Source organism: Megascapheus bottae, chromosome 8 (genome assembly GCF_031878675.1).
Source record: "Megascapheus bottae isolate mThoBot1 chromosome 8, mThoBot2.hap1, whole genome shotgun sequence".
In the NCBI taxonomy this organism is placed as follows: Eukaryota; Metazoa; Chordata; class Mammalia; order Rodentia; family Geomyidae; genus Megascapheus; species Megascapheus bottae.
The window spans coordinates 6,689,489-6,716,733 of NC_143516.1; the positions used below are offsets into that span (position 1 = coordinate 6,689,489).

At 45.3% G+C, this 27,245-nt stretch overlaps 1 protein-coding gene and 1 long non-coding RNA gene across 3 annotated transcripts; one reads left to right on the forward strand and one right to left on the reverse strand.

Annotated features, from left to right (window-relative positions):
* Window positions 1-325: 325 nt before the first annotated feature.
* Tmem242 (transmembrane protein 242) lies at window positions 326-21,278 on the forward strand. 2 transcript variants are annotated; one of them, XM_090337912.1, is made up of 4 exons: window positions 326-435; window positions 689-789; window positions 4,553-4,690; window positions 20,848-21,278. In XM_090337912.1, the coding sequence occupies exons 1-4, from the start codon at window positions 351-353 to the stop codon at window positions 20,944-20,946; spliced, it is 423 nt and encodes a 140-aa protein (XP_090194038.1). In that variant the 5' UTR covers window positions 326-350; the 3' UTR covers window positions 20,947-21,278. The 2 variants fall into 2 exon arrangements, with proteins under 2 accessions (XP_090194038.1, XP_090194039.1); XM_090337913.1 differs by lacking the exons at window positions 326-435; window positions 689-789; window positions 4,553-4,690 and adding an exon at window positions 12,757-13,936.
* On the reverse strand, window positions 4,689-12,688 carry LOC150059496 (uncharacterized). Its single transcript, XR_016536454.1, has 4 exons — window positions 12,621-12,688; window positions 10,630-11,004; window positions 8,094-8,311; window positions 4,689-4,786 (listed from the first exon to the last, which is right to left on the reverse strand). It is a non-coding gene; the product is annotated as an uncharacterized LOC150059496 (long non-coding RNA).
* Window positions 21,279-27,245: the final 5,967 nt, after the last annotated feature.

Here is a 27,245-nt window from a genome sequence, read left to right on the forward strand (position 1 = left end):
CACACACACACACATGCGCACACACGCGCACACATGCACACACGCACACGCACACACAGGCATACGCACACGCGCACACACAGTCATCCCACATGGATTTGCTACACGAGACCAGGTAAGGTGCACAGAGCTGAGGATATGGAAATGAACACAGAATGACACCCATGAGTAAAGTAAATCTGGCCGGCGGACTGGCCCTTCCCTTTGCAGGCACCGCCCGGGGTCTGGGTGGACGGCCGCGGCAGCCCGGACCCGTTTTCGGGTGGCACCCTGCGGAACCTTCCTGCCCGGGCTGCGCGTGCTGCCGCCCGGACGCCCATCGTGAGGGACGCGGCCGCCGAGACTGGATCATGGCGAGCGCGGGCTCCGAGCCGCAGCCTCCGGCCGCGCTGGAGGCCCTGGGGCCGGCGGAGGATCGGCTCTTCCTGGTGAAAGGTGCGGGGCGGGCGGCGGGGTGCGGGGCGGGCGCGCCGAGCACATCGGGCTGGGCCCCTCGGCGGGGGCCCCCGGGCGGGCCGAGACCCCGCCGCGGGCCCCCGCGCGCCGCCCGCCCGCCGCCGACCCCCGGAGCCCGGCCGGGGCTGCCGCTCCAGCGCCCTTCCGATTCTGGGAACGGAGCTGGAACTTACTTGTGTAACGTGTAACTTTTTGACCTTTGTTTTTCTTTTTGAACCCGTCCTCCCCGCAGGTGGCGTTTTCCTCGGCTCCGTGGCCACGGCGGGAATGCTCGCTGGATTTCTAACCACGTTATCGTTGGCTAAAAAGAAAAGCCCCGAGTGGTTCAGTAAGGTCTGTGACACGCAACTCCATTGACAAGTGCTAGTGTTGAAGAAATAACATTGACAAGTGCTAGTGTTGAAGAAATAACAGCCTGGGGCCGGGAGTTTGGCCTAGTGGTAGAGGGCTTGCCTAGCATGCATGAAGACCTGGGTTCCATTCCTCAGTACCACATACATAGAAAAAAGTGGTGCTGAGGCTCAAGTGGCAGAGCTCTAGCCTTGAGAAAGTCCAAGGACAGTGCTCAGGCCCTGAGCTCAAGCCAGGACTGGCAAAAAAAAAACAAAAACAAAAAAACCCAGCTTTTTGCATAGAAAACAAAAATGGATACATGTTAAATCTCTCGTGTTGCTTTGAGAACGGAAGCTATATTATACAATATTTTTAGAAATGACATCTAGGGGCCAGTATCAGTGAAACCCTGACTGACTGGTAGTGCTAGGTCATTTATTGAGTTTTTAGCTGGGAGTTGTGTTAAATGCCTAGAATCCCAGCTACTTGGAAAGTAGAGACAGGAGGACCAAGAGTTGGAAGCCCACCATGTGAAATTATCAAAGTCCTATCTCAAAACCAAAATGCAAAGAAAAAGGCTAGGGGTTTGGCTCGGTTAATAGAGCTCCTCTAGCATGTGCAGGGCCCTGAAGGTCAGGGCCTGTGTGGGAGGGGTTTATCTTGTATAATTTCCAAAGCTTAGCCTTGGCTGATGAAAGTGAGGAATTGTCTGAGATTTGAACCACACATGACCTTCATGGTCTGATTCTCTGAGATTTGAACCACAGTGACCTTCATGGTCTGACTGTAGTTTTCAGACTGACCCTGAAATCCGTGGAACCTGGCAGTTTTCAAGTCACTTTGGTGGGTCCTTGAAGTCAGGACAATTTCCAGAACAATGGTAAGGTCTACACACTGGTGGTACAGATGGTAAAATAGCTAGTGTTGGCACCATGGTGTGATCATGGCAATGGCATAAAACCGTATCAGTCATCATAGTCCTCATTCAAGCACACCTTAGTCTTTCACAGACCAGCCTTGCACAAGAGTATCATTGCTGAAAGAGTACAATTATGTCATTAATCCTGCCATGAATAGACCTTTTAGAACAATTCCATATAAAGGAAAGGGAAAACTACATGAAGCATTTGTACTTTATACTGAAGTCAGATATCTTTCCCTAGAAAAACAAATTGTAAGATTGAATGCCAGGCTAAACTAGGTACTTCTCCCATGTAATAGTGTTTTTGCTTGTAAGAACTGACAGACAGCCGGGTGCCAGTGGCTCACACCTGTAATCCTAGCTACTCAGAAGACTGAGATCTGAGGATTGGGGTTCAAAGCCATCCATTCAAAAGGTCCACGAGACTCTTACCTCCAATTAATCACCAGAAAACCAGAAATGGCACTGTGGCTCAAGGAGTAGGGCAATAGCCTTGAGCTGAAGAGCTCAGGGACAACACCCAGGCCCAAGATTCAAGTCCCACAACCAACAACAACAATAAAAAAAAACCCAAAAAACTGACAAACAATTTCTGCCAGAAGTAGGTATTTACAGATATTTGTTTAAAATGAACAAACTGAGCTTGTCACACAGTTGTCAGCTTTTGTTGCCACTGATAAAATTCAAACTTTCAAGTGAAAATTTAGATGACATGTAGCTGACATTATGAGCTTGACAGCCTCTCAGACTTAACAGCTTTTCTGGTGAGATCTTATGGTGAAATTAATGATTTTTGAATACTGTTTAAAAACCATAAAGTAAAATCCATTCAATGTGCAAAACTAATCTAGTGAATTTTAATGTAACAAAATACAGAAAAATCAACTGATTTGATTTCAGATTCTATGTGGCCACTTACTTTCTTCTATTTGTCCAGTAACACTATATTAAAAAGAAGGAAAGAAAGACTATTAAAATATTTCTCCCTTTCCAACCACCTATCAGTATGAACCCAGATTTTATTCTTACAATTCAAGAAAAATACAAAACTATTTTGCAACAGATTTGACCAAAAGCAGATATAAAAATTCAATTTTTTAAATTAAGCTAGATATATAAAAGATTAACAAAAATGTAAGCTTTTACTTCCCTTTGCAGTACTTGATTTTTGCTTTGGAATATTCTTATTTTTCATAAGCAGAATTACATTCATATTATAATAGACTTGATATTTAAAAATAAAGTATAATTTTCTTAGTTTCAACTTTGAGTACATTAAATATTGATAAATACATCCCACATAATTGAAAATCTTTAAGGCCTATTTATAAAGGAATCCTAAGAGCAGAAAGTCAGAATCACTGTTCTGGATGGTTACATATATTATGTGAATAATTTCTGCCTCCCTCTGGGCAACATTGGAATTAGAGCATCGACATTCTTGAGAACGTGGATTCTGGAACACACAGTAATGAGTTCACACTGCCAAGCATCTGTTTGAGGATATGACTTAGGCAGTATACTTAAATCATTGATCTTCTCTGACTTTCACAATAACTAACATCTGAGTGCTTAGCGTGTGCTAGCTGCTCTCCCGAGGGCTTTTCTCACTGAACCCACACAGAGCCTGTGCTCCCACTCAGTAGTAACAAAGAAGCACACATGAACTAAACAACTTGCCCAGCATGGTATTCTTCCCCTCTTCCCAGGAATAAATGATACCACTTTCAGTATTGTTACTTAAATAATTGTCTGAATCTAAATATTAATTGCAGCCCACATGAAAGAAATTTTAACCAACCAACCTGGAGTTGGACACTGCCTACACTATTTCTGTTTAAGGAGCTGAGTCCATCTCCTTAGTCAAGCATTTTATTTTCATTATCTTTTTTGAGTCTTCAAATAAAAGACTGGAATTTGAAATGTGCTGAGTGAGCATACATTTTTTTCTTTGTAAACCCTTGAATAAACAGCAAGGGGAAAGTACAGAAGAAGGTGGCCAGATAATTCATTTTCAAGTTTCTTTGGTTGATTTATTAAAAATAGACCAGGAATTAATTAATCAATTAATTATTTTGTGGCAATAGGGGGTTGAATCCAGGGTCAACACATGCTAGGCAAGTGCTCCATCATTAAGCTAATTCCGTAGTCTTCCAAAATTTTTGTTTTATCAATAAAAAATTATTTTGAGGTGCAATGAGATGTTATCAGTGAAACTTATGTGCATACTGTATGTCTATTTGGTCATAAGAACTGAAGAAAATGCAGAATTAATGTTTATGTACAAAGTTTACTTATCTGTAACCCTGTGTTTTCACTCCCAGTACGGGGCCTCCTACACTCTAGACAAGTGCTCTACTACTTAAGCTTGGCCTCTACTCCCTTTTTGAACTATGTTTTTGAGATAGGCCTCTGTTAATTTTATCTGGGCTGACCATGAGCTCAAGAGATCCTCCTGCCTGCTTCCCAAGTAACTGGGATTAGAGGCACAAACCACCAAGGCCAGCTCCCTTACTATTTAAAACTTGGCAAAACTTCACCAGATGACTAAGTGATTTCAAAATTCATTTCTAAAAATTAGAAGAAAAAGAGTGCAGCTTGTCATTTATACCATTGTAACTTCTGACAAGAATACATATCATTTATTATAGTTATTGAAGACATCAAAATTGTGCCAGATAAGAATGCTTTATTTACTTTTGGGTATTGATGGCTCATAGTTGTAATCCTAGTTACATAGGAAGCTGAGATCTGAGGATCCAGGTTCAGAGCCAGCCTGGGCAGGATGTCTGTCGTTTCTGAGCCAGTTGTCTTACTCACGTCTTTCTGTGTTCATTTCAGGGCAGTGTGGCCACAGCTGCCTTGCCAGAGAGCGGGTCCTCCCTTGCCTTGCGGGCCCTGGGCTGGGGCTCCCTTTATGCCTGGTGTGGGGTTGGTGTGATCAGCTGGGCAGTCTGGAAGAGCTTAGGCGTCCACAGTGTAAGTAACTGCAGTCTTGGAATTGGTATCCAGCTGTTCATTTTATTTCCTGCTGTCTAAATTTCCTGGTTTTCAAATTCTCACATAGTTTGATCTCTGCCTCAGGACGTAGTAATAGTGAATGTGACTAAAATTCTCACAAGGTTACAGCAACTTACCCTGACTAGTAAGTCATGCAGAACTGGTTTAAGTTTTTCAAATATTTAATGACTAATTCATAGCTGATATTTATTCCATAGTGATTTTCTACTTGTTTAATAAATTATTTTGAAAGAGCTTTTTATGCCCTTTGACATTCATATATATAAACATCCTTGTAAAATAATTAAAGCATTTTGTAATGAATTATTTTAAGTCATTAATGTGGGTTGTTTTTTGTTTTTTTTTTTTGCATATTATTGGAAAAGTCCTGAGTCTAAAAGTGTGTGTGTGTGTCTGGATGTATATGTATAAATAGATTGACTGTGTGTGTTTATGTCTGGAGGTATATACTTGGTATTTGGTAGTAGATATTGAACTCAGGGCCTCCTCACAGTTCCCTTGTCTCTGGTATTAACCAACGTGCTCCACACAGTGCCCACCTATGGAGTTAGATGGACTCTTCAGAACTTTTATGCCCAGGCGGGTATGGAGGTCCCTTGACCTCCATCTCCCATGGTAGCTACAATGACCGGCTAAAGCTACCATGCAGTTTTGGTTTTTTGTTGTTCTTATACCAGGGCTCCAACTTTTGTGTGCTCTGGCTAGGTTTTTTCACTTACAGCTGGTGCTCTTCCACTTGAGCCATGCCTCCACTTTTGGTTCTTTACTGGTTAGTCAGAGATTCAAATATGTCCTCCTGGGGTGGCTCTAAACTAGAATCCTCAGATGCCAGCTTCCTGAGTAGCTAGGATTCTTATAAGACATGATACCAAGCTCAACAAAGATTTTTTTTTGATTGTTGCTACTGGTTCCATTATAGACTATTGTAGCAGACATTTGAGGTGCAGCAGACTAGAGCTATTAACACTTTCCTTTTATAAGTGAAGAAATGTGAAATCAGAGAAGTTACTTGCCTACAATCACATAGCATTGTGACTGCGGCAGAGTCATGCTTTAAATCCATGTCTGAATTTGTAGGCCTCGGCTTTTCTAGCTTTTCTTGTACATTATGTTGGGGAATAAAGGAGTAGATAGAAGTATATGAACAAATAATGGGAAATGTGGGTGAAATTATTTTACTTTCTGATGTTTCCTAGCCTTATTACTTTAATGGCATTGCTCTAAAAATTGTGCAAGACTTTATTTTTATTAATGAGTTCTGAAATTAAGGTAAAATCCTTCTGCCTGGGAGTTTACAAAAACACACCCAACTAGAATGACACCTGCAGGGGCAGGGTGCATTGGGCACTTAGTAATGAAGCAGAAACCACAACCAGTGAACGCTGGGCGTAATTTGGAATTGGTAGCCCTTGTTTTCGGTGTTTACTGCTGTAGGTCATAAAGTAGAATTTCAAGGTATAAAGATATGAATCATGTTTGATTTCTATAAGACTAAATCAATCTCCTGGTACTAGTGGTCATGCCTATAGTTCTAGCTATTTGGGAAGCTGAGATCTGAGATTTAACGTTGAAAGCAAGCCCAGGCAGGAAAGACCACGAGACTATCATCTCTAATTAACCACTAAAAAAGTGGGAAACGGAGCGGTGGCTCAGTGGTATAGCACTAGCCTTGAGCACTAGCCTTGAGTTCAGCAGGGGCAGCACATGCGTGTGTGCATGCATACACACACACACAAAGAATAAATCATTCTAAATTTTAACAAGCAAAATTAGATTATTATATACTTCTTGAGATTTCTATTTCATTAGCTAGACTGCTATTTTAGTCCTAGAGTACAAATAGCTTTGTTTTGTACCACTGATAAGTACTGCCTAAATAAAATATTTTTAAAGAGGAAAACTACTTTCTGATTCAGCACTACTGAATAAATAAATCTTTTCATGCATCTCTACATCTAAATAAAGAGCAGGCACACACTCTGCCTGTACGTAGGTATTGGGTATCAGTTCCATTTGTATATTTGAGACATCTCAGAAAAATGAACCTGCTCAGATCTTTTTGAATGTACCTTTTTTTTTTTTTTAAAGCAATCATGTTCAGTAATTGGTTGTTAATTCAAAAGTCATCTGTGAGTCCTCAGTGCTAAGGCAGTGGTAAGACGGGGTCCCAGCTAGTACTTAAATGTTTAAAAGCAGTAACTTTAAAAAAGTTTCATCTTTTAGGGGCCAGGAGTTTGGCCTAGTGGTTGAGTGCTTGCCTAGCATGCACGAAGACCTGGGTTCGATTCCTCGGTACCACATACATAGAAAAAAGCCAGAAGTGGTGCTGAGGCTCAAGTGGTAGAGCTCTAACCTTGAGAAAGTCCAAGGACAATGCTCAGGTCCTGAGCTCAAGCCCAGGACTGGCAAAAAAAAAAAAAAAAAAAAGTTTCATCTTCTAATATTTATGAGCTAGAGTGGTCCAAGTGTAGGCTTGCAGTGGACAGATGTGATAGTTATCACTAGACAAATGCTGGTAAATTGAAATCAACTCCAGGGTCAAATCTTAGTTTGTGTTCAATCTCTGTTATTAACCCAATTAGAAAGAAAGAAAGTGAGAAACAGAGACAGAGAATGGAAGAAAACAGAAAAGGAAAGAAAGAGGAGAGAGAAAAAGAAAAAAAAAAAAAGGGTGCCATCTAATGGCTCACTCCAAGTAAGCCTGACCAAAAATGCTTCTGCTTCTTATTTAATTCACAGCTACATCTACTGGCCTAAAAAGGAACTTACTCTAAAATCACACTCCTTGATTTCCTAGACATTTTAGCTGTGAATCCTACTTACTATGAAGTTTCATTTCACAGAGAATACCTAGTGCATCAAATAGAAATACACATCTGTGCTTTAGGCAGTGATATATCCTTGAATGTGAGGTTAGTGCAAGCTATCTCATTGGCTGACCAAAGCACTAAGTTTGCTTAGGACTGAAGGTGGCTCTTCCCTGCCTGTCAGTACTACCATGGAGAAGTCAGAACAGGTTCTGTCTCCACCAACAGCCCTGAGCAGCCCTTGCCAGCATGCACAGCTTGAGCACTCCATTGCTTAAATTAGGGTAATTTAGTAGGATTGAAGTAGCATGGATTTTTATCACATTAACTTACCTGTAAAAGCAAAACAAGCCTCCCTGGTCCCCTAAACCAGCACTGGAAGACCTGAAAGACCAGCTGAATGTCCACAAGATCCGTGTTAGAGATTTAGAAAATAGTTGAGATAAATGTGCTGTAACTAAGGTAGTATTAACTGGCAATTCCTTGACTATGGAAGGAAAAGAAGAAACCATTCATTTACCGTTAGCCACATGTCACTCAAGAGAGTGACCTACCTCTTACTGTTTCTTTGTAGGTGTCAGTGGGTGAAGGGCTTCTGAAGAGGCTTAGCTTGTTTACGGCCAGACCATCTTGTGTTCTTCCCTTAGTAGAGGGATGTCAGGTAGCCTCGTCTTTCCTGGTTGGTTGGATTGCTGCTTTGTAGAAGGAGGTCTTTGCTTCACCTGTGGCCAGTGCTGGACCTTGTCATCTGCCACCTTCCTCTGTGGCTTGTCTAAAAGATGTTAATTATGTCTGATGTAGTATGAGTAGGAACTTATCATTTATACCTGCTGAAACCTCATTCATAATAAAAACCATAAATGAGCAGGTTCTTAGTTATTGTCAGTTACTTTAACTTATCTAGGGAATTTAATAAGTGGAATTTTTAAACTTCTCTTCACCATACTAGGAATTGAACTGTGGCAACTTGCTTGCTAGGTGGTGCTCAACCACCTGAGCCACACCCCCATTCCATTTGCTCTCATGTATGTGTGTCTTTTCAGATAGGGTCCTGAACTAATGCTGCCTGAGCTGGTGTCTTACTGTAGTCTTCCCCCCTTGCTTCCCACATAGCTGGGATTACAGGCCCGAACCACCAGGACTTGAACTCAGGGCCACATACCCTTGCTTGGCTTCTCCCTACATGGCTAGCACTCTACCACATAAGCCATACATTCACTTGTGGCTTTTTGTTAGTTAACTGGAGATAAGAGTCTTGTGGACTTTCCTGCTCAGTCTGGCTTGGAGCCTGGATCCTTAGATTCCCAGCCTTGTAAGCAGCTGTGCTTTGTGGGTGATGTGCTACTCTGGAATCTTTTATGGATGAACAAGTGCAGAGGCATCTTTGCCTATCCGAGTGTATAAATCTTAATCATTTTTAATGGCTACCCAGCACTCCATTACATATTGTCGTCTAAGTCAATCTCCTGCAGTGGGACCAGGGGACTCATTTTTCACTATTAAATATCCTAATGAGCCCACAAGCAGACAGCATTGAATTTTTCTTTAGAAATTGGTCTTAAAGGTATATTTTAAAATACTGCGAAGTCAAGTTTGTATGGAAGATAACAATGCATATGACATGCCTGGCCATCCGAGGCTGCTGTGACCCTGAAACTTGGGCTAGTCTGGAGTCTCTGCTGTTGCAAAGGCTTGTATGAAAACCACTGAGACTGGAGGCTTGCAAGCCCTGCCCATCCCCTTGGCTGCCCCAGAGCTTCTCAGTAGCCCATACTTCCTTAAAACAAACAAACAAAAACCAAGCAAAACATCAGTGCCTGTCTTTTAAGTATAGTGTGTATGTTAATACTTGTATAAGAAGCCTGAGACCTTTTGCTAATTATAATTGAGTTTCTTCCCTTTTGTAGGGTGACTGCTAGGCTTTCTTTAAGTAAACCTGAGGAAAAGCTTATATGTATGTAACTTTTAAGATGGGAGCTAGAGTTTAAAGTGCTAGGTATTTTTCGCTAGCTCTGTTCAGTGGTTAAAAACAAATCTGAATTTCCCAGCAAATAGTTTAATGGCAGTTATGCTACAGAAATATGCCAGAGAAGTGTGAAAAACAGCTGAAAGTTCAACCCTATATGCCTGGGCCTAATCCAATCCAATCTCATCTCATTTAAGCCCCGTGCTTCCTGGTCTCCACCAGCTCTGCCCGGAAGCAGCATTGGATGTTTGCTCTGATCACTCCTCAGCCTTGCCCACTGCCCATTCTTGACAGTGCTTCCTAGAACTCTCAGAACAGTCATTACCCTCTAGCTGAGGTGCTTTCATTTGTCAACCTCTTGGGCCTTCAGACAGCTGCAGGATTGAGAATTTTCCTGGAATCATTTTTAAATGAATTAGAAGTCAGCAAGTTCAAGTCTTAGTTGACAAGCTCATCTCTACCCCCACTCCTCCTGCCATTTGTGCTCTGCCTGCTTGACCTGGAGCTGGGGAAAGGCACTAAACATGAGTGTGACAAACTAAAACAAAGAAAATTAATAGATATTCAAATAGAATTATGTAGCTGTTTATCAATATTGTAGATCAGTATATCAGAAAATGAAGTATTCTCTCAAATAAAATTTTTCCTGAAATATAAAAGGAGGGTGGGGTTGAGCAAAGCTTCCTTTCTTTTTCTTTTTCTTTCTTTTTTTTTTTGGCCTTTAGTATATTAATCCAGACACAGAGAACAGCTAGGGTAAAGTAGGCCAAACATGGTGGCTTATTACTATAATCCTAACTACTCAGAATATGGAGATTGAAAGGTCAAGGTTAAAAGACCACCTTAGCAAGCATAAGGCTCAGTTCAAGCCATAGTACCACCATGAAAAAGAAAAGAAAAGAAAGCTCCTCAATGGGTAGCACCTCCCTGCTCCACTTCGTTGGCCGTGAGAATCATAGCTTGTCTAGCCTCGCCTGCCCTTCCCGCTCACCTCCTGCCTGCTGGCTAACCTGCTGTTCAGGCCTGTAGTTACTGTATCTACTCCTCTTAACAGCTCCTGCTGAGCCTTTCCTCGCCTGGCTCTGTCTAAGGGCAGAACTGTAAGAGAGTCAGCTGAGTCTTACCTTGTGGTAGGTCCTATAATGCAGAGTGTAGTGGTGACGTAGGATTGATTGTAGCGATCGGTTTCACTTGGAGGACTGGCACACTTGTAAGGAGGTAGGATATTGGAGGAGGAGGAGGGCAGGAGCGCTAGCGTGAAATTCCCGATGGAAGGACTAGACTGACTTACTAGCAGCCATTCTCAGTACAGTCTTTATTTCCTGCTTCCTCCTTCCCAAGTGGGCTGGCCACAAGTATGAAGGAATAATCCTGCTATCATCTGTAACATGATGCTGCATTCTGGATTTGAACTGCATTTGAGTGCAGTCTCTGTGTAGACCGGCATCTCCCTGAGGTCAGGTGCGCACGCCTCGTCCTCAGTGCATTCCTTCTTGAGCCTTACCATAAACAAAAGAAGATGCCTTGTTTGGAGTGTTTTTTATCTCAGAGAAGCGTTTTTTTTTGTTTGTTTGTTTATTTGTTTTTTGTTTTTTTCCTCCTGGAAATTGATTTAGTTGTGGCCAAAGGAAAAACCTGAAGAAGCAGCTGTCATAGAGATTGTCTTTCTGAAGAGGTTCAAACTCTAGAAAGCCTTCCAGCTAAGAGTCTTTATGTCTTTGAATTCATGCTCAAGAACAGTCATCAGGTTGAAATTTTAGTCAGGGGCCAGGTGTGGTGGCTCATGCTTATAATTTTAACTCCTCAAGAGAGGAAGACATTGGAAGGCTCAAAGCTCATGGCCAGTCTGGGCAAAAAGCTAGTGAGACTTCATCCCAACCAACAGGCTAAATGGGGTCATCACCACTGGAATCCTGGCTACTGAAGAGTGGAGACAAAATCATGGTGCAAGGTCAGCTTGGGCAAAACGCGTCTAAGACCCTAAACCTGAAAGGGATGAGGTTTGACTCAAGTGATAGAACACTTACCAAAGCCTGCATTCAAACCAATACCACCATAAACAACATTTCAAGTCAGGAATGGAATAAAATAAGTGACAGCTATTTAAATTCTATTGGTTCCTTTAAAGGATCCCTCCAAAATGTTAGCCACAATTCAGCAAAATGATCAGTTTTTAAAATCCAGTGCTTATTTTAACAAATGGCCACCATAAATCTAATTGCCTGTGTAGAGAGAATTCATTTGTCTGGGGAGCTCCTACGCTTTCCTGTCACACAGCTGTGGCTTTGTACCATCTAGATAGAACGTCTGTCCTTTTTGGCTGGAAAACATGGAAACATAGCTTGCAAGTCACACTGAAACAGAATTGCAGGAACCTGGCTAAAAGTGGCCGCTTTCCTCACCCACCATCCCTTGCTTTGTTTCTCTTCCTGGGTTGCACTTCAGTGACAGGAGGAAAGGAGAACTGTCCTGACCATGAATTATTCTGTATCTTAAACCTGAAATCTTTTCTTGAGGAGCATGAAAGTGCTGTGAGCACTGAGAGCCCCCTTCCAGGAGAGCGTGCGTTTGCTGCCTCTGAAGGATTGGAAGTGCTTTCAGCAATTGTGACCTGGTCAAAATTGCTCCTAAGTGGAAAGAAAGTGCCATTATCTTTATGAGGCCTTTACAGTTTATTGAATTTTATCAGGCTGTGCATTTCATTAGATGTGAAGTTTACATCTCTTCAGAAATGTGAAGTTAGCCCACAAGACTGCTCAGGAAAATGCAGAGGAGCAAGACATCCTGCTACTTGGTAGCACTGAGTAATTTTATCTTGCTGCTTGGTTTGTGCTGATTTGGCTAAAAATTTGCCATTTTAAGAACACTTCAAAGGTACCTGCATTTTAGCAGATGGCTACATGGCCACCTTTCTCTTTGAAGTTGTCTATTTGAGTCTCGGTTGCAGGGCTTCCATGAGAAATAAGAGAAGTAAGCGGCATTTTTCTTCATGCACGGTGGATAGAAGCAGCCTGGATACAGAGGAGTCTCCCGATCCCAGTGACTGAGTGGAAGTGGGAAGGAGGGGAAGGAAGACTAGACAGACTGGAAGAGAACGGAAGTTTGTGAAACTTACCTTCAGGCCCTTTTCCTGGAGAGGAAGCCCCTTGCCAAGCCTTCCCGGGAGGGGGGGGCCTGCCATGGGGATGGGGTGGGATGGGGATGGGGGCGGGGCTCTGTCTGCGCAGCCGCGGGGCGGGGCCGGGGGCGGGGCCTCGCCAGTGCCCACAACTGCCCCTCTACAGCTTCCAACTTCCAACGGTTGGCGCCCCACCCGCGTCTCCTCCTGTGTCTCCTCCTCCGTCTCCTCCTCCTCCTCCACGTCCTGAGAGGGCAGGCATGAGCTGGGCCGTGGGAGTCTTGCGGGCCGGGCAGAGAAGGGGCGCGGGGAGCCCGGGAAGGCCGGTGTGGGCCCGTGCGGTGGCGCCCCTCCCGCTCCGCGGCCCCTGGTGGCTCCGGACGCCGCCGGCCGCCTCGATGACCTCGGTGAAGTCGGAGCTCCTGAAGGCGGTGAGCTCGGAGAAGCCGTCGGTGCACAGCAAGGTGTCGGTGATCGGCACGGGGGCGGTGGGCATGGCGTGCGCCGTCAGCATCCTGCTGAAGGGGCTGAGCGACGAGCTGGCGCTGGTGGACGTGAACGAGGACCTGCTGAGGGGCGAGACGATGGACCTGCAGCACGGCAGCCCCTTCGTGAAGATGCCCACCATCGTGGGCAGCAAGGACTTCGGCGTCACCGCCAACTCCAGCCTGGTGATCGTCACGGCCGGCGCGCGCCAGGCCAAGGGCGAGTCGCGCCTGAACCTGGTGCAGCGGAACGTGGCCATCTTCAAGTCGGTGATCCCCAGCGTGGTGCAGCACAGCCCGCGCTGCAAGATGATCGTGGTCTCCAACCCCGTGGACGTGCTGACGTACGTGGCCTGGAAGGCGAGCGCCCTGCCCCCGGCCCGCGTCATTGGCAGCGGCTGCAACCTGGACACGGCGCGCTTCCGCTTCTTCCTCGGGCAGAAGCTGGGCGTCCACGCCGAGAGCTGCCAGGGCTGGGTCCTGGGCGAGCACGGCGACTCGAGCGTGCCGGTGTGGAGCGGCGTCAACGTGGCCGGGGTCCGGCTGCGGGACCTGAACTCGGACATCGGGACGGACAGAGACCCCGAGAAGTGGGAGAAGGTCCACAAGGACGTGGTCGCCAGCGCCTACCAGATCATCAAGATGAAGGGCTACACCAACTGGGCCATCGGCTTCTCGGTGGCCGACATCGCGGAGAGCATCCTGAGGGACCTGCGGAGGACGCACCCCGTGTCCACCATCGTCAAGGGCCTCTACGGGATCAAGGAGGAGGTGTTCCTCAGCGTGCCCTGCGTCCTGGGGGAAAACGGCATCGCCGACCTGGTGAAGGTGAAGCTGACCCGGAGCGAGGAGGCGCGCCTGAAGAAGAGCGCCGAAACGCTTTGGGGGATCCAGAAGGAGCTCAAGATTTAACCTCCACCCAGAGCCACCGCCTCCCCGAAAGCGGGCGGAGAGCCGCCCTGGTTTGCGGCTTAGCATCTAGATCCTGAATAGAACCTGTGACCGCATCCAAGACGTTGTGTCGTTGGCTCTTGATGCACCAGTGTTTGCCTTTACAGTATATGTAGTTACCGCATAGTCCAAAAGCAAGTAAGATATCGGTATTTGTTGGTTTCTCAAAATTCTGATTCTCTTGTTTAGCACATACGTGTGTATGTGCGCCCATTCATTGCAGCTAACTTACAATTTTAAACGTTGTAACTTCCAAAATTCAGAAATAAAAGTGTGTGCACATGGAAGTACGTTTGCAATTTATCTGTCTTCAGGCTGCTCTCATTCCCTAAAAAGACATCATGACATGGGGGCTGCCTGCTGCCGTCGCTGCTACAGTGTGTGTGTGTGTGTGTGTGTGTGTGTGTGTGATTTCATGCCTGTGAAGCAGGGTATTAGGTTAACATGAAAATAACAGTGATCAGATTGTAGCTCTCAGAAAATACTGAGTGCAGTAAAGAGATAGCTTCCAGAAAAGGGCCTGACAGGGAATGGTACAGGTACTGTCAATTGATTTGGCAGGGAAAGGAACCATCCTTACATTTTGCAATTACCAAAATTAAAGCCTGGTGTAGTGAATATATTTTAGAACTGAAAACCTGGCCTATTGTTGATGTTAAATCAAGGCGCATGTTCTAAATGGCTCTTGCTGGGCTGGGTCTTAGTCGTAATAGTGGACCCTCGCTCTTAAAAGCTCCAGAGTCAACCTCGAGGAGCAGGCTCTTGCCCTATTGTTAATCTCTGTCGAACTAACACTTCTGGAATTGTATTCCAAGAAGATTACATGTTTGCTTTTTATTCCTAAATCAATGCACTTCACTAAAAATTCTAGACTTTATGAATGTAATGCAGGAAGAATTCAGGAGAAAGTTAAACATTGTTGTTAAACAACAATGCTAATAACTTAGAAAATGGGAAGCTGAAATTTAAGAATTCCTGTTAGCCTTCCTAATGCCCGTGGATTATTTAGATAGTGGACTTTCTAACATCTTTGAATCCTTGTGGATAACAGGCTGCTCTCTAAGCCATAGAAGAAGAACCTTTTCATGTGCATCACAGCTCCCAGAGGTTTCACTGCAAATACCTAGCACTGGGCTGTCTGTCTGGGAAGCATCGCCATAAGGGGCCAAGTGACAGGCTGACTTCCTCCAAGAGGGAAGGGTGTGAGTGAGTCTATGCAGGTGGCTGTGACAGGCTTGGGGACCTCAGTTGTGGAATGCCCTCTTACCAGTCCTTGAGCTTTTACTCAACATTTAGCCAAATGAAAGTACTGGTGAAGGACATAGAGTATGCTGTGTGTCTGTTTTCTAATTCTCTTCACCATGTGACTGCCAGAGTAGACAGATGTGCCGCAGTAAGCAAAATATCTCCAGATCTGTCCTCTAAAATGAAGGGTTTGCTTCTTCCTTGAGTCGAATCTACTATGGGTAGAAGCAGGTCTCCGAGTGTGGGCTGGGTGCCTGGGTTTGCTTTGCTCCCAGCCACCTCCATGGCAACTCCTGAACTGCTGCTGTTAAATGTAGCCTGGAAGTGGCATTTCTTTTGTTCACATTCACCAGTCACATAGTTGCTTAACTTCAAGTAGGTGAGAAAAGGTAATTCTCTAGTAGGTTATAGTAGTAAGGTACCTGTCATACCATTCAAAATGTGCATCATTACAAAAGGCTTATGTGCTTCCCTCCCTCCCACCTTTTTTTGGTGGTACTGGGGATTGAACTCAGGACCTTGTACTTGCAAGGCAGGTGCTCCATTACTTGAATCTCATCTCCAGCCCCTCCCTTATTGCCTTGGTTATTTTGGGAAAGGGATGGTCTCATTTTTATGGTCAGGCTGGCCTGGGCTATGAGCCTCCTATTTGCTGGGAATGACAGGTACATGCTACCATGCCCAGCTATGGGTTGAAATGGAGTCTCAAACATTCATGCTGGAAGTGGCCCTGTGGCTCAAGTGGTAGAGCACTAGCATGGAGCCGAAGAGCTCTGGGGCAAGGCCCAGGCCCAGAGTTCAAGCCCCAGGACCAACCAAAAAAAAAATATATATATATACATATATATGCATATATATATGTATATATATATGTATATATATGCCTTCACTTGTCTGGAATGATGATTCTTCTCATCTCCACTTCCCAAGTAGCTAGGATTATAGATTTAAGATTCAATGCCTACCTACATTATAAGTTTTTTTTATATTTTTAGTTTCTTTATTGTAATTAATAGAAGGGTTACAGTTATATTTGCCAGATAGAGGATGTGTTACTTCACACACATTGATACCCCTTCTCCTGTTTTTGTCCCCATTTCCCTCACCCCACCCCCTCCCTTCATCTCATTTTCCCTCCTTCCCTTTCCTATTTCAAATAAATAAACATATATACAATATACCAGATAACAAGATAAGATACTGTAACAATATGAGAATAACCAAGGAACAACAAAAGAGATGAGAAATAACACAGTACATTAAGAACAACAATCCCACATTATATGGCTCTTGTTTCCATATCCTGGAGGTCCTTTCATTTAGCCTCATCCTGTATGGCCTTCTGTATCTAGGTTTTGAGCTATTGTAATTCTCTGCTAGGAGAGTCCAAGGTTTGTACTAATTATTACAAGTGAGGGAAACCATTGACTCTCATAAGTTTTTGAAGTACTTTTCAGTGAAAGCTGGAACATGAGTAAAAGTTGCATGCATCAGTGTGGTGGTAGAGGGATACTGAACACCAGCCAGGCAGTCATACTTTAAGCCATGTCACTAAGGACATGTTTACCTCTGAACTCTGATTTCTTTCTTTTTTTCCAGTCCTAGGCCTTGAACTTGGGGCCTGAGGGCATTCTCAAGGCTAGAGCTCTAGCACTTAAGCCACAGCGCCACTTCTGGCTTACAAAAAAACATTTTTTTTAATGTATGTGGTATGCAGGAATGGAACCTGGGTCTTTGTGCATGCTAGACAAGCACTCTACCACTAGGCCAAATTCCTGGCCCCTGAACTCTTTAATTTCTTGTACATAAAAGTGGTTGTAATTTTGCCACATAAGAATTGGGAAGATTAAATAATAGCACCTAGCTTTATTTAGTGCTTGATACAGAGACATCCAGATAATGGACATTATTATTCTTGCTCGAGTAAGACTTTTGTATCTTTACCCTACTTTTTAATCTCCTGATTTGGGTAGTTAGTTTATAGGTAAATTACCATAATCTTGAAATTTTGCTGTTGGCATTGTCTGTAATCACCAACCTATCCAGAGGCTTTTCTCTTGGCAGGTCCTGCAGCGAGGCCTGCAGTGCTCCTTGCCTGCATGTGAGGAAACGGAAGTGGAAGGATCTAGTCTAAGGCACAAACCACTTCAAAACGTAGCTTTTGGTTCCAATAACTGCCTACTGTTAGAATTGGTGCTATAAGGCTTTTCTGAAATTAGAGACATAATCTGTATATTTTAAGTGATTGCTCAGTATATTAAACCAAATGTTTTCCAGAAGTCTTTCCTCAGCAGAGCCACGGACAGCGATGCAAGTACACGTGCAAGCCATGTTCGTATCAAGCATGTGGCTTGTGCAGTCAGCTCTAGTTTAACCGTCTATCACATGAGGGCTTTGTTTATTTCTCTACGCTTTTGCCTGTCTGTGGGGGACACTAGTCTCACTTGTTAAGGATCAAATGGCAGAGGAGCCTGGCATATAGTAAGCATTCTCTAGGCCATGTCTCTAGTGGTTCTTTCTCACCCCTGGAATACTGGCTGTATGACCCTCAAGAAGCTATCAAAACAACATTATAGATGCATAACCTTGAACATGTTCTAGTGTCTAAAAAGTCGGTTTTACCCACTATCCTAAATGTCCATATTTGTGGGCAGTTATCTGTAATCATTTTTCCCATTGTCATGACACCCCATTTGAATACTGCTGCCTGGCAGAACTTTCTAGTAATACCACAACCCAGCACTGCTGGGCACAGGTAAGGCCTCAGGACTTCAGGATAAGCCCCTGGATTTGCAGGAAGCAGCCAATGGAAGCAAGAGCAGGCCTTCTAGCCAGGAATCACCCAGCCATCCCTGGTCAAGGGATGGAGGAGAGAATTCCCGGGAGGAGATTCCAGGCTTCAAAGGGGCTTCAGAGCCATGCTGAGCTGCTCTGGACACTGCTTCATTGGTAATACCTTTTTCTGGATTTTGTTTTAGGGGTAGTGGTGTTATTGGGCCTCACACTTTGCTAGGCAAGCACTCGTGGGCTACATCTCCAGCCCGATCCATATCAGAAATTAATGAAGGGGAAAATATGAAGGATTCATTTACTATCCATGTCATATAAAAACCTCCCATGGAACTCCATTGTCTAAAGCAACTTGAGGCACCATTTATAACTTAAAATAGTTGAGTTTCCATTTCCACAGCTTAAACATGACAGAATAAGACTCAGAGGTGTACTTTATCTCACTTTTCCTCAGACCCTGTTCCCTATTCCAAAGCCCAGATATTTCTGGTTCTTTCTTTCAAACGTGATTCCTTGTAGGGGGGTTCACTTATGACTCTGGGAACAAGTAAATATGATGCATGGGAAAGCAAAGTGGTCAGCCAGACAGGAGAGGCCCCAGAAAAGCAAGCCCCATACCCCTCTCCTCCACTCCTCCTCTGTGCTTCCCCATTTCTCCTGCCCACAGCCTGACCTAGTTCTGTGAGATGGAGCGGGGAGAATGGTAAGAGCTGTGCGTGTTTGGCATCCGAGTCCCTGTAGGCTAAGATGTAGCAGATGTTCAGCCCAAAATCCAAAGAGAAAGAACCAGGCGGCGCACTGCAAACCTGACCAGAGAGACACGTGGGTTTTCAACTACAGAAGTGCATGGTTTGTGTTTGGTGAAGCAGCTCTTACTGAGGGCTGGCCTGGACATTGAGTACCAAATGCAAATAGCAGGGCTCCCTCTAGTGAACACCTCTCCTGGGGGCCCGTCCAAGCCAGGGATCCCGAAGATGGGGTGGGAAGAGAGGTTGGGGGGGGTGCAACAAGTAACTCTGTGTCTCTAGTGTCAGAGGAGCCACACCAGTGACATAGGAAGTAAGGTTTGTAACAAATGTACCAAAATATCCTCGTCCATGTGAGCTTTGCCCTGACACACAGTGCTCTACTGCATGCCAACCATGTACCAGTAGACCAGTAGGCTTGAACTCAGGGCATGGGCACTGTCCTTGGGCTCTACTGGTAGTTACTGGTGCTTAATGCGACTGTCCTGATCCTCACTGCCTCCTCTGCGCATGTTGACACTGAGGCTGAGAGTGGGGCTGGGATCTGGACAGAAGTCTGTCTTGTACCAGAGTCTATGCTGGCAGCAGAGACTAGGCGCATGCCTAGGATTTTAAATCCCCAACAAGATGGCACTCCTGAAATTGGGAAACAAGGGAAACATGTAGCCTCAGCTTGAAAGAAGCATCTACGTTGAAAACAACAAACAGAAGACAAAACAGAAAACACCCTCGCTGTGTTTCAAATACCCAGTGTCTGAAATGCCTGCATGTTGGGGAGGAAAATATGGCTGATGAGAAGAACTTATAACATTGTGCTGCCTGTGAGCTGACACCTCCTGGGCAGGATGGTGAAGGAAGATGGAGGAGCTGTGGGGGGCATGGAGGACAGTGTAAGGTTGTCCTGCCCATGAACCAGACCTCCAACATGGATGCGCCTTTCGGTGGGCAGAACGCCTGGGAGAACAGGACCCCGCCCTGGCTTCTCACTGCAAGATGGCTTCTGCTGTTCAACCTCCCACTGTCTGACACATAGAGCATTCTTTTTTTTTTTTTTTTTTTTTTTTTTTTTTTTTTGCCAGTCCTGGGCTTGAGCTCAGGGCCTGAGCCCTGTCTTTGGACTTTCTCAAGGCTAGAGCTCTACCACTTGAGCCTCAGCACCACTTCTGGCTTTTTTTCTATATGTGGTACTGAGGAATCGAACCCGGGTCTTCGTGCATGCTAGGCAAGCACTTTAACCACTAGGCCAAACTCCTGGCCCACATAGAGCATTCTAAGTGATCTGCTATTTTTTCTTTTGTCAGTTGTGGGGCTTGAACTCAGGGCATGGGCACTGTCCCTGGGCTCTTTTTGTTCAAGGCTAGTACTCCATCACTGAGCCACAGCTCTCGTGGTAGTTACTGGTTGTTTTTCTAGGGGTTAATTGAACATGAGAGTCTCACATACGTTCCTGCCTCAGCTGGCTCTGAACCCTGGTCCTCAGATCTCAGTCTGCTGAGTAGCTAGGATACAAGCACCAGCCACCAGCGCCCGGCTGTTCATTCCTTTGGTCTTTATTAAACCCTACTAGATTTCTTCTTTACTCTTTCCTTCTAGCTTTAAAATTCTAGCTTGGAATTAGCCTAGTGTAATCATTGATCCATGTAGCTAGCATTCCCGCCCCCCCCCCCACGCCCCTAAACCTGCTCCTCTACAGGAAAGGCGATGGAAATGCACAGAGCCTGTGACAGCACACACCTGTACCGAGGAATGTTGATGTAGGGCTCGTTGCCTTCCAGACTTCCTGTGACATATTTTGTCATTTCGTGACTGGATTCATACTTGGAAGAAGAAGAGTGGGGTATTCCTTGTTCTGTTGAGGTAGCTAGAACACAGGCCTGTTTTTATCCCTATTCTTTGGCTCAGTGCACGTGAGCAGTGAGTGCTCTCCAGCGAGCAGTGTCACCTCTAATGGCCTCCACTGTTTCTCCCTTCTTTTGACACCTGATGACTGATTTTTTTTTCTTGTAGATGAAAGAATTTCGAAGTAAAATGCAATCGATATTTCCCACCATCCCGAAGCACTCGGAATCAGCTGCTGGGTGGGAGGACGTGTTGAAATCTAAATGAGAAGATCATGGATGAATTCCTAAATGATTGCTGCAGCACGGGCGGCTTTGGGGACACAACTGCAGAAGGACTGGGGTGCCTTCCCCTTAGGAACATGTGCAGATTGCCGATGCGCCCACAGGACGGATGGCACAGGCCTGCCCATCACCACGCAGGCTTCCTGCGGGTCTGCTTATGGTCTGTGATGGGGGAGGAGATGTGTTCCTAAATTTCAAATGACTTCCCCAGGTGGGGGAGAATCCCACACGCAATATTCAGTTTATAACAATAAACCAACCTTCATGCCTAAGAGAAAAAGTTGATAATAAAAATACAGTAGAAAATCTCTATAAGCAGTAGTGATGCTTCTCAAAAGCCTTTCTTGTCCACTTAGGGCTGAGAGTTCAGAAGACTGGTTCCTGTTATTAGCCAGTCTCCTGAGGGCCAGGTTCCCAGGGAAAGCCATTCAGCAGGAAGTGGGTGTAGCTGTCCTCAACCCAGGCTTCTGCTCGCTGCTGGCACACACCGCTCGTGTGTTTATGTGCTGTCTCACTTGAGTACCTTCCAGTTCTTACACGTAGGACAAAAAGCCAATAAATGATTCCAGTGACTTGGTGGGTACAGTTGGGCTGAAATAATCATAGTAATCAGCATCATAATATCTTGAGTACAAAATATACTTTTTTGAAGAAATTGGTTCTGCCTTCCTGAATACTGACTGACAATTCATAGTTTTGACTTCATTGTCAAAGCAAAACCAATGTAATTGTTACCTGTTTGGGTGAGTTTTGTCACTGTAGGGGTTTAACCTGGGGCTATGGTGTTTACCTCACAGGCACTCTCCACTTAAGCCATACCTCCAGCAGTTTTTGTTCTTGGGTCATTTGTTTGTTTGAGACAGGGTTGCGCTTCTTCCTAGGCTGGCCTGAATCCAGTCCCATTTACCCTTCCCCTTAGGCCTGGGCTGATAAGTGTGCCCAGGCGCACCGAGGCATGCCCAGCTTTTCTATTGAAATGGGTCCTGTGGACTTTTTGCATGAGCAGCCTTAACCCACATTGAACTACCCACAGTCTTCTGATCTCAGCCTCCTTAGTGGCTACCAAGAAGCCACTAGAAAGTCACCTAAATACTGGGTCTCAATATTGAGCATTGGTATCACCTGTATGTGTGTATATGTGTGTGTGTGTGCATCCTGAGGCTTGAACTGAGCTCCTGGGTGTTATTCCTGAGCTCTTTTATCCATGTTCTGTAACTTGAGACACATCTCCATTTCTGGTTTCTTGATCACAGTCTCGGGGACTTTCCTCTCCAGGTTGGCTTTGAACAGCAATATTCAGATCTCAGCTTCCTAAGTAGCTAGGATTACAGGTGTGAGGCGCTGGTACAAATTGATAACTCCTTCCTGATGAAGCACATTCTGACTTATGTACCCAACCTTTCCAGGCCTCTATGATCTCTTACAGAAGCAGATGGAGAATAATGTCTGCATACAGTTATTTTTACTTTAACATTTTTAAAAGGCGAGTGTGTCCATATGTCCAGACAAATACCCTCTGGTTGAACATCAGTTTTTCCATTTTTTTCAGGATTGCCTAGGCTCTAATTAGTCAGCAATCAAGTGTAATAAAGTACATTTGTAATTTCTAGTGCAATGAAACCTTTTAGTTCTAAGGGAACTTTTTAAAATGAAATGTCAAGTGCATAATGTAACATTCTTTAGACTGTGTTAGCCTGTTAGAACTGTGTTGTTAATGAAACAGGTGTAATCGGTGTCTGGTTTCACAGTTACCCTGTTCAAAATCCAAGACCAAAAGGAAAACATGGAGAAATACATCTTGGGTGGGGCATGACAAAAACCTCTTCATCTGCCTTCATGTTAAACCTCGGTGAAGAAATGATGTCTGGGTTTTAAGTGCAATGAAGAAAAGCCAGGAACTAAATGGACTAGGTGTCCTGCCACCCTGTGCCCTGGCACCCCCACAGCTATTTCCTTTGGGGATTCCGTTTCCATTTCCCTTAGGTGGAGCATGCTGGTTGACTTTTCAAAGATTCCCCCACCCTTGAACACATACACACTGGTAGGAGGAAAGGAGAATTCCTGCGGTGATAAGAGTACAGACTGTCATTCACAGCAATTGATCATGCAGCCCTACCTGAGAGCTAGAGGGTAGAGATTCCCTTTCATGGCCTTGTGAACATTTGGCTTCATCAGCTGCCCACTGTGCTGATGTCAGCCTGGCCCTTGAAGGGAGCCAGAGGCTGCAGGGAGTGTGCCCATGGGGCCTGGTGCCACGGCGGCCTAACCGAAGGGTGTGCCAAAGGAAAGGGAATACTCACTTGTGCGGCCTGGCTAGCTGACGTTGACTGAGCCCTTGGGGCAAAGGTGTCCTGTAGGCAAACTCATGCGGCAGCCTGGCAGGGACACATTCCTAGAACCTGTACCACATACGCAAAAAACGAAGTAACAAAGCAAAGGCAAGAAGAAAATAAGCAATATGACTAAAAGTAATGTTTTTTCCATAGTCAGAACCTACATATTGGAAAGATTTAGTCATTTGTCTATTTTATACCAGAGGCATATTGTTAAATTGGTTAATGGAAAGGAAAAATGTTTAACAGATAATGTTATTCTTTATGTGGAGTACCATCTGTGTATTGAATTCTGAATGTTCTGGATATGGAAGAGAGGAAGCGTTATGGAATTTCAAGTTTGTCTTCTTAGCTGTCTCTGTCTTGGGTAGAGTATGACAAACATAATCACATTTATCTCCTGGAGCATAAAAGAGTTTTAATCACCCTATTAACCAGGATGACATTTTTCACAGACTTAAAAAGGAACAGAACAGACATTATCTCCCCATAAGCAATCCATTTCATGGAGACTGAGCACTAGAAATGCTTCAGAGAAGGGATAACAGCCATTTCCATTTCCTGTGGAAGCCGGCATTAGGGAGGCTTTGAGTAAGGATGTGGCTTCTATTGGTTGACTGTAAATCTTCGCACCCAAAAAAGCTGTTGGAGAAAACCACAGAGAAAGCAGTGTACGGAGAGCAGCCGCTTACAAGACTTCAGGGTTCTTGCAAGAAAAAACATGTATCCTAGCAAGGTATTGCCACTCTGTAATGACACCTCCTTGGGCTTCTGTCTCTCACAGAGTCAAGAAAATATCCCAGCCCAGCCTGGGAAGGGAACCCAGGGGTGAGGCCTGCGTGTCAAGGCCACGCCCAGTAGAGCAGGGGCAGGCTGGACTCCACCCCGACTCCGCTGACACAGACTCCTAGAGAAGGGCTCAGCCTGCCCCGTGAAGAGGTAGAGCTTAAACCACTGCCTCTTGGCCTCTGTTCAGCTTCATAGAAGGTGTGGGACTGAACTTGCAAATTAATCATCACAACCTAAGGGGGAAACAGAAGAAATTAAAGGAAAGGGGAGAGTCTATGGGGACGAAAGTAATTAAAATCCACTGAATTTAACTGTTTCACTTGGGGCAAAATTTTATCTCTCCTAGGTTTGATTCATAAAGAATGTTTATTTTCACTTTGCTTTCATCTGTTTCTTTAAAAGACATAACTACAGGGAAAATGTAAAAGTAGTTTTAAATACCTAAGTTTCCAATAAAAGTTGTTAAATACTTTGTTGTTGTTGTTGTTGTTGTTGTTGTTGTTCTCATCCGGGGGTTTGAACCCAGGGCCTGGGTATTGCCCCTGAGCTTCTTTTGCTCAAGGCTAGATTCTACCATTTGAGCCACAGAGCCAATCTTCGCTTTTTGCTGCTTAATTGGAGATAAGAGTCTCACAGATTTTCCTGCCCTGGCTGTCTTCAAACCATGATCCTCAGACCTCATCCTCCTGAGTAGCTAGGATTGAAGGCACGAGCTGCCAGTGCCCAGCTGTTGGCGTTACCAGGACTCACGGTCAGAGGCTGGGATTCTTCTGGGCTCAGGAAGAAGAAATCAAGTGGTTCTCACCAGCTCTGACAGGTAACTGACACAGCAAGACAGGCTGGAGGCACTGCCCACCTATGGCAGGTGACTCAGATAATGTGTGTGGGGGGGTGGAATGAAAACCACAGTTTCAGTCTTGGAGTGATTTAGGATCTAAATTTCTGTTTGAAACATCCACTGGGTCAGATCCTCTGCCTCTACCAGTGATGAGGCATAAGCACTCAAAAGCATTAGTGAGAGGCAGGCAAGTGTGTGTGGAAGTGTGTAAGGACAGAAGAGTGCCAACAGATTTACACACTGAGAACACCGGACACATTCCCGACCATTATGACCTGCCCCTCCGAAACATCCAGAAATTAGTCCTGGAGTTGCAGCAGGCCTGGGTGTGGAATAGCAGTCCACGTCTCCAGGTCCACGGGGGACATTGGACACGCTGGCTTCAGCCTCGGGTCCTGCCATGCGTGCCCCTGGAGTCACAAACCCACAGAAGTTGGTAAAAAGCCATCTTGACTATGACAGGCCATGCTGAGTGATGCCTGACTTTGTAAGGTGCCCCTCTGCCCTGCCAAGTTGGGTGATGGGAGTGCCATCCATTTTTCCCCAGCTGCCTGCTGTGGGCTGGATGCCTCCTTTCCTACTCTAACAGAACTCTTACTGCAGAGAGACAACAAACAAACCCAATGACTAGAAACGGAGAGCCATCACCAGCCACTCCCATGCCAGCGGGCACAGCTGCTCTGAGACCCTCGCCCAGCTAAGGACATTCCAGGCTAGTAAACCCAAAGAAAAGTGAAGACCTTTTGTTGAGGGACGTTTGCTCTCATTCATTTGCTAGCAGCTCTTCTTCTCTTTTCCAGGGTTTTTGTTACAAGGGATTGTCATCAAATTTCTGTGGGCACGGCCCCTGATCAAGTCCCCCAACTTCCTGTTTTGTTCAGCATGGGCGGTGGTGGGGGGACATGGGTACCTGACCTTAGCTTGTCTGGGACTAGAAGTAACCTTGGACTTCAGCCACCTACTTGCATCTCATGTTCCTCTATGTTTTTCAGATATGCTCCTGATGGTGGGGGTGGGGGTGTCTCTAAGCTGAGTCTTTATGAAACAGTGTCACCAAAACCCAAAAAAACCTCATAGAAAAATGATGAGAATTTCCAGGTGTCGGTGGCTAGGCTTGTAATCCTAGCTACTCAGGAGGCTCAGATCTGAGGATCACAGTTCAAAGCCAGCCCAGGCACTAAAGTCTGTGAAACTCTTATCTCCAATTAACCACCAGAAATCCAGAAGTGACGCTGTGGTTCCAACGGTTGCGTGCTAGTCTTGAGCTGAAGAGTATGGGCCCGGAGTTCAAGCCCTGCAACCAACAAAAACAAAAGATGAGAATTTAGTTTCAAAGTATATTTTTAGCTTCAAGACCAGTACTCAACCTTGGTACCTGATGCTTTTGCTCATTGACTAGTGCTCTACCAAGTGAGCCAGACGTCCAATACCAGTTTCTGAGTCTTGAAGGTGGGGTTTGTAACGCCCAATGTGATGACTGAATAGTTTAAAAATTAAATTCCACCTGGCAGGAACTCTTGTATCTGTCAACTCTGACCTGCAAACAGGAGGAAACCAGTAAGATAAAGATCCCACAGACCTGATCTCCAAGTGATGCTTCCTTCCCCAGCACCCCCATTTCTGTTCTCTCTGTTGCAGGAAACCCCCAAACCTCTCTGGTCCTCTCCAGACTGCCGGAATCCCTCTTCCATCTCCTTCCTGTCTGGGAGGTGAAGGCTTTGTGTTGTGCCCCAAGAATCTAAATTGTAGTTGAGAATAGGATGGGGAGGGACACCCATCACAGGAGTAAACAGACAAGTCAACCGGCCATCCACTCCCCTTGAAAGACCTGGAATTCCATCTGATCTCAACTTGTGCCCTAATGTAAGCTTCGCATGCCATCCTACTTTCTCCAGTTACTGACTCACTCTGAGCTGAGAGCCATCACACAGTAATTACGTTGCATGACAACCCCCAGGTGAGCTGCTTTTCTAGGGTTGTCTGCCCAGAGGCTGCAGGACTTCTTAGGAAAGGTCAGCCCTGGGTTCACATCCTCCCTTGCGGTTTCGAGGTGTGATGCCATGTTCCGAGCCTGGGCTTCAAGCAGCCGGGTTAAAAACCCGCTCTCTCAAACAGGACAGAGGACAGCCTTCTGGGTCTGGGCTGTGCTGCCCAGTGCAATGGATGACTTTGGTCCTTGTGGCCCCCATCTTCCAAATCGCTGGCTCAGAGGCCATGTGCTGGGCGGTGCTGATGACCACCCGCTGCCCAGCCAGGAGGGGGGAGGCTGGAGCAGCCACAGAAAGAAGTCTGACCCCAAGTCACTGCTCCAGGAAGCTTCCC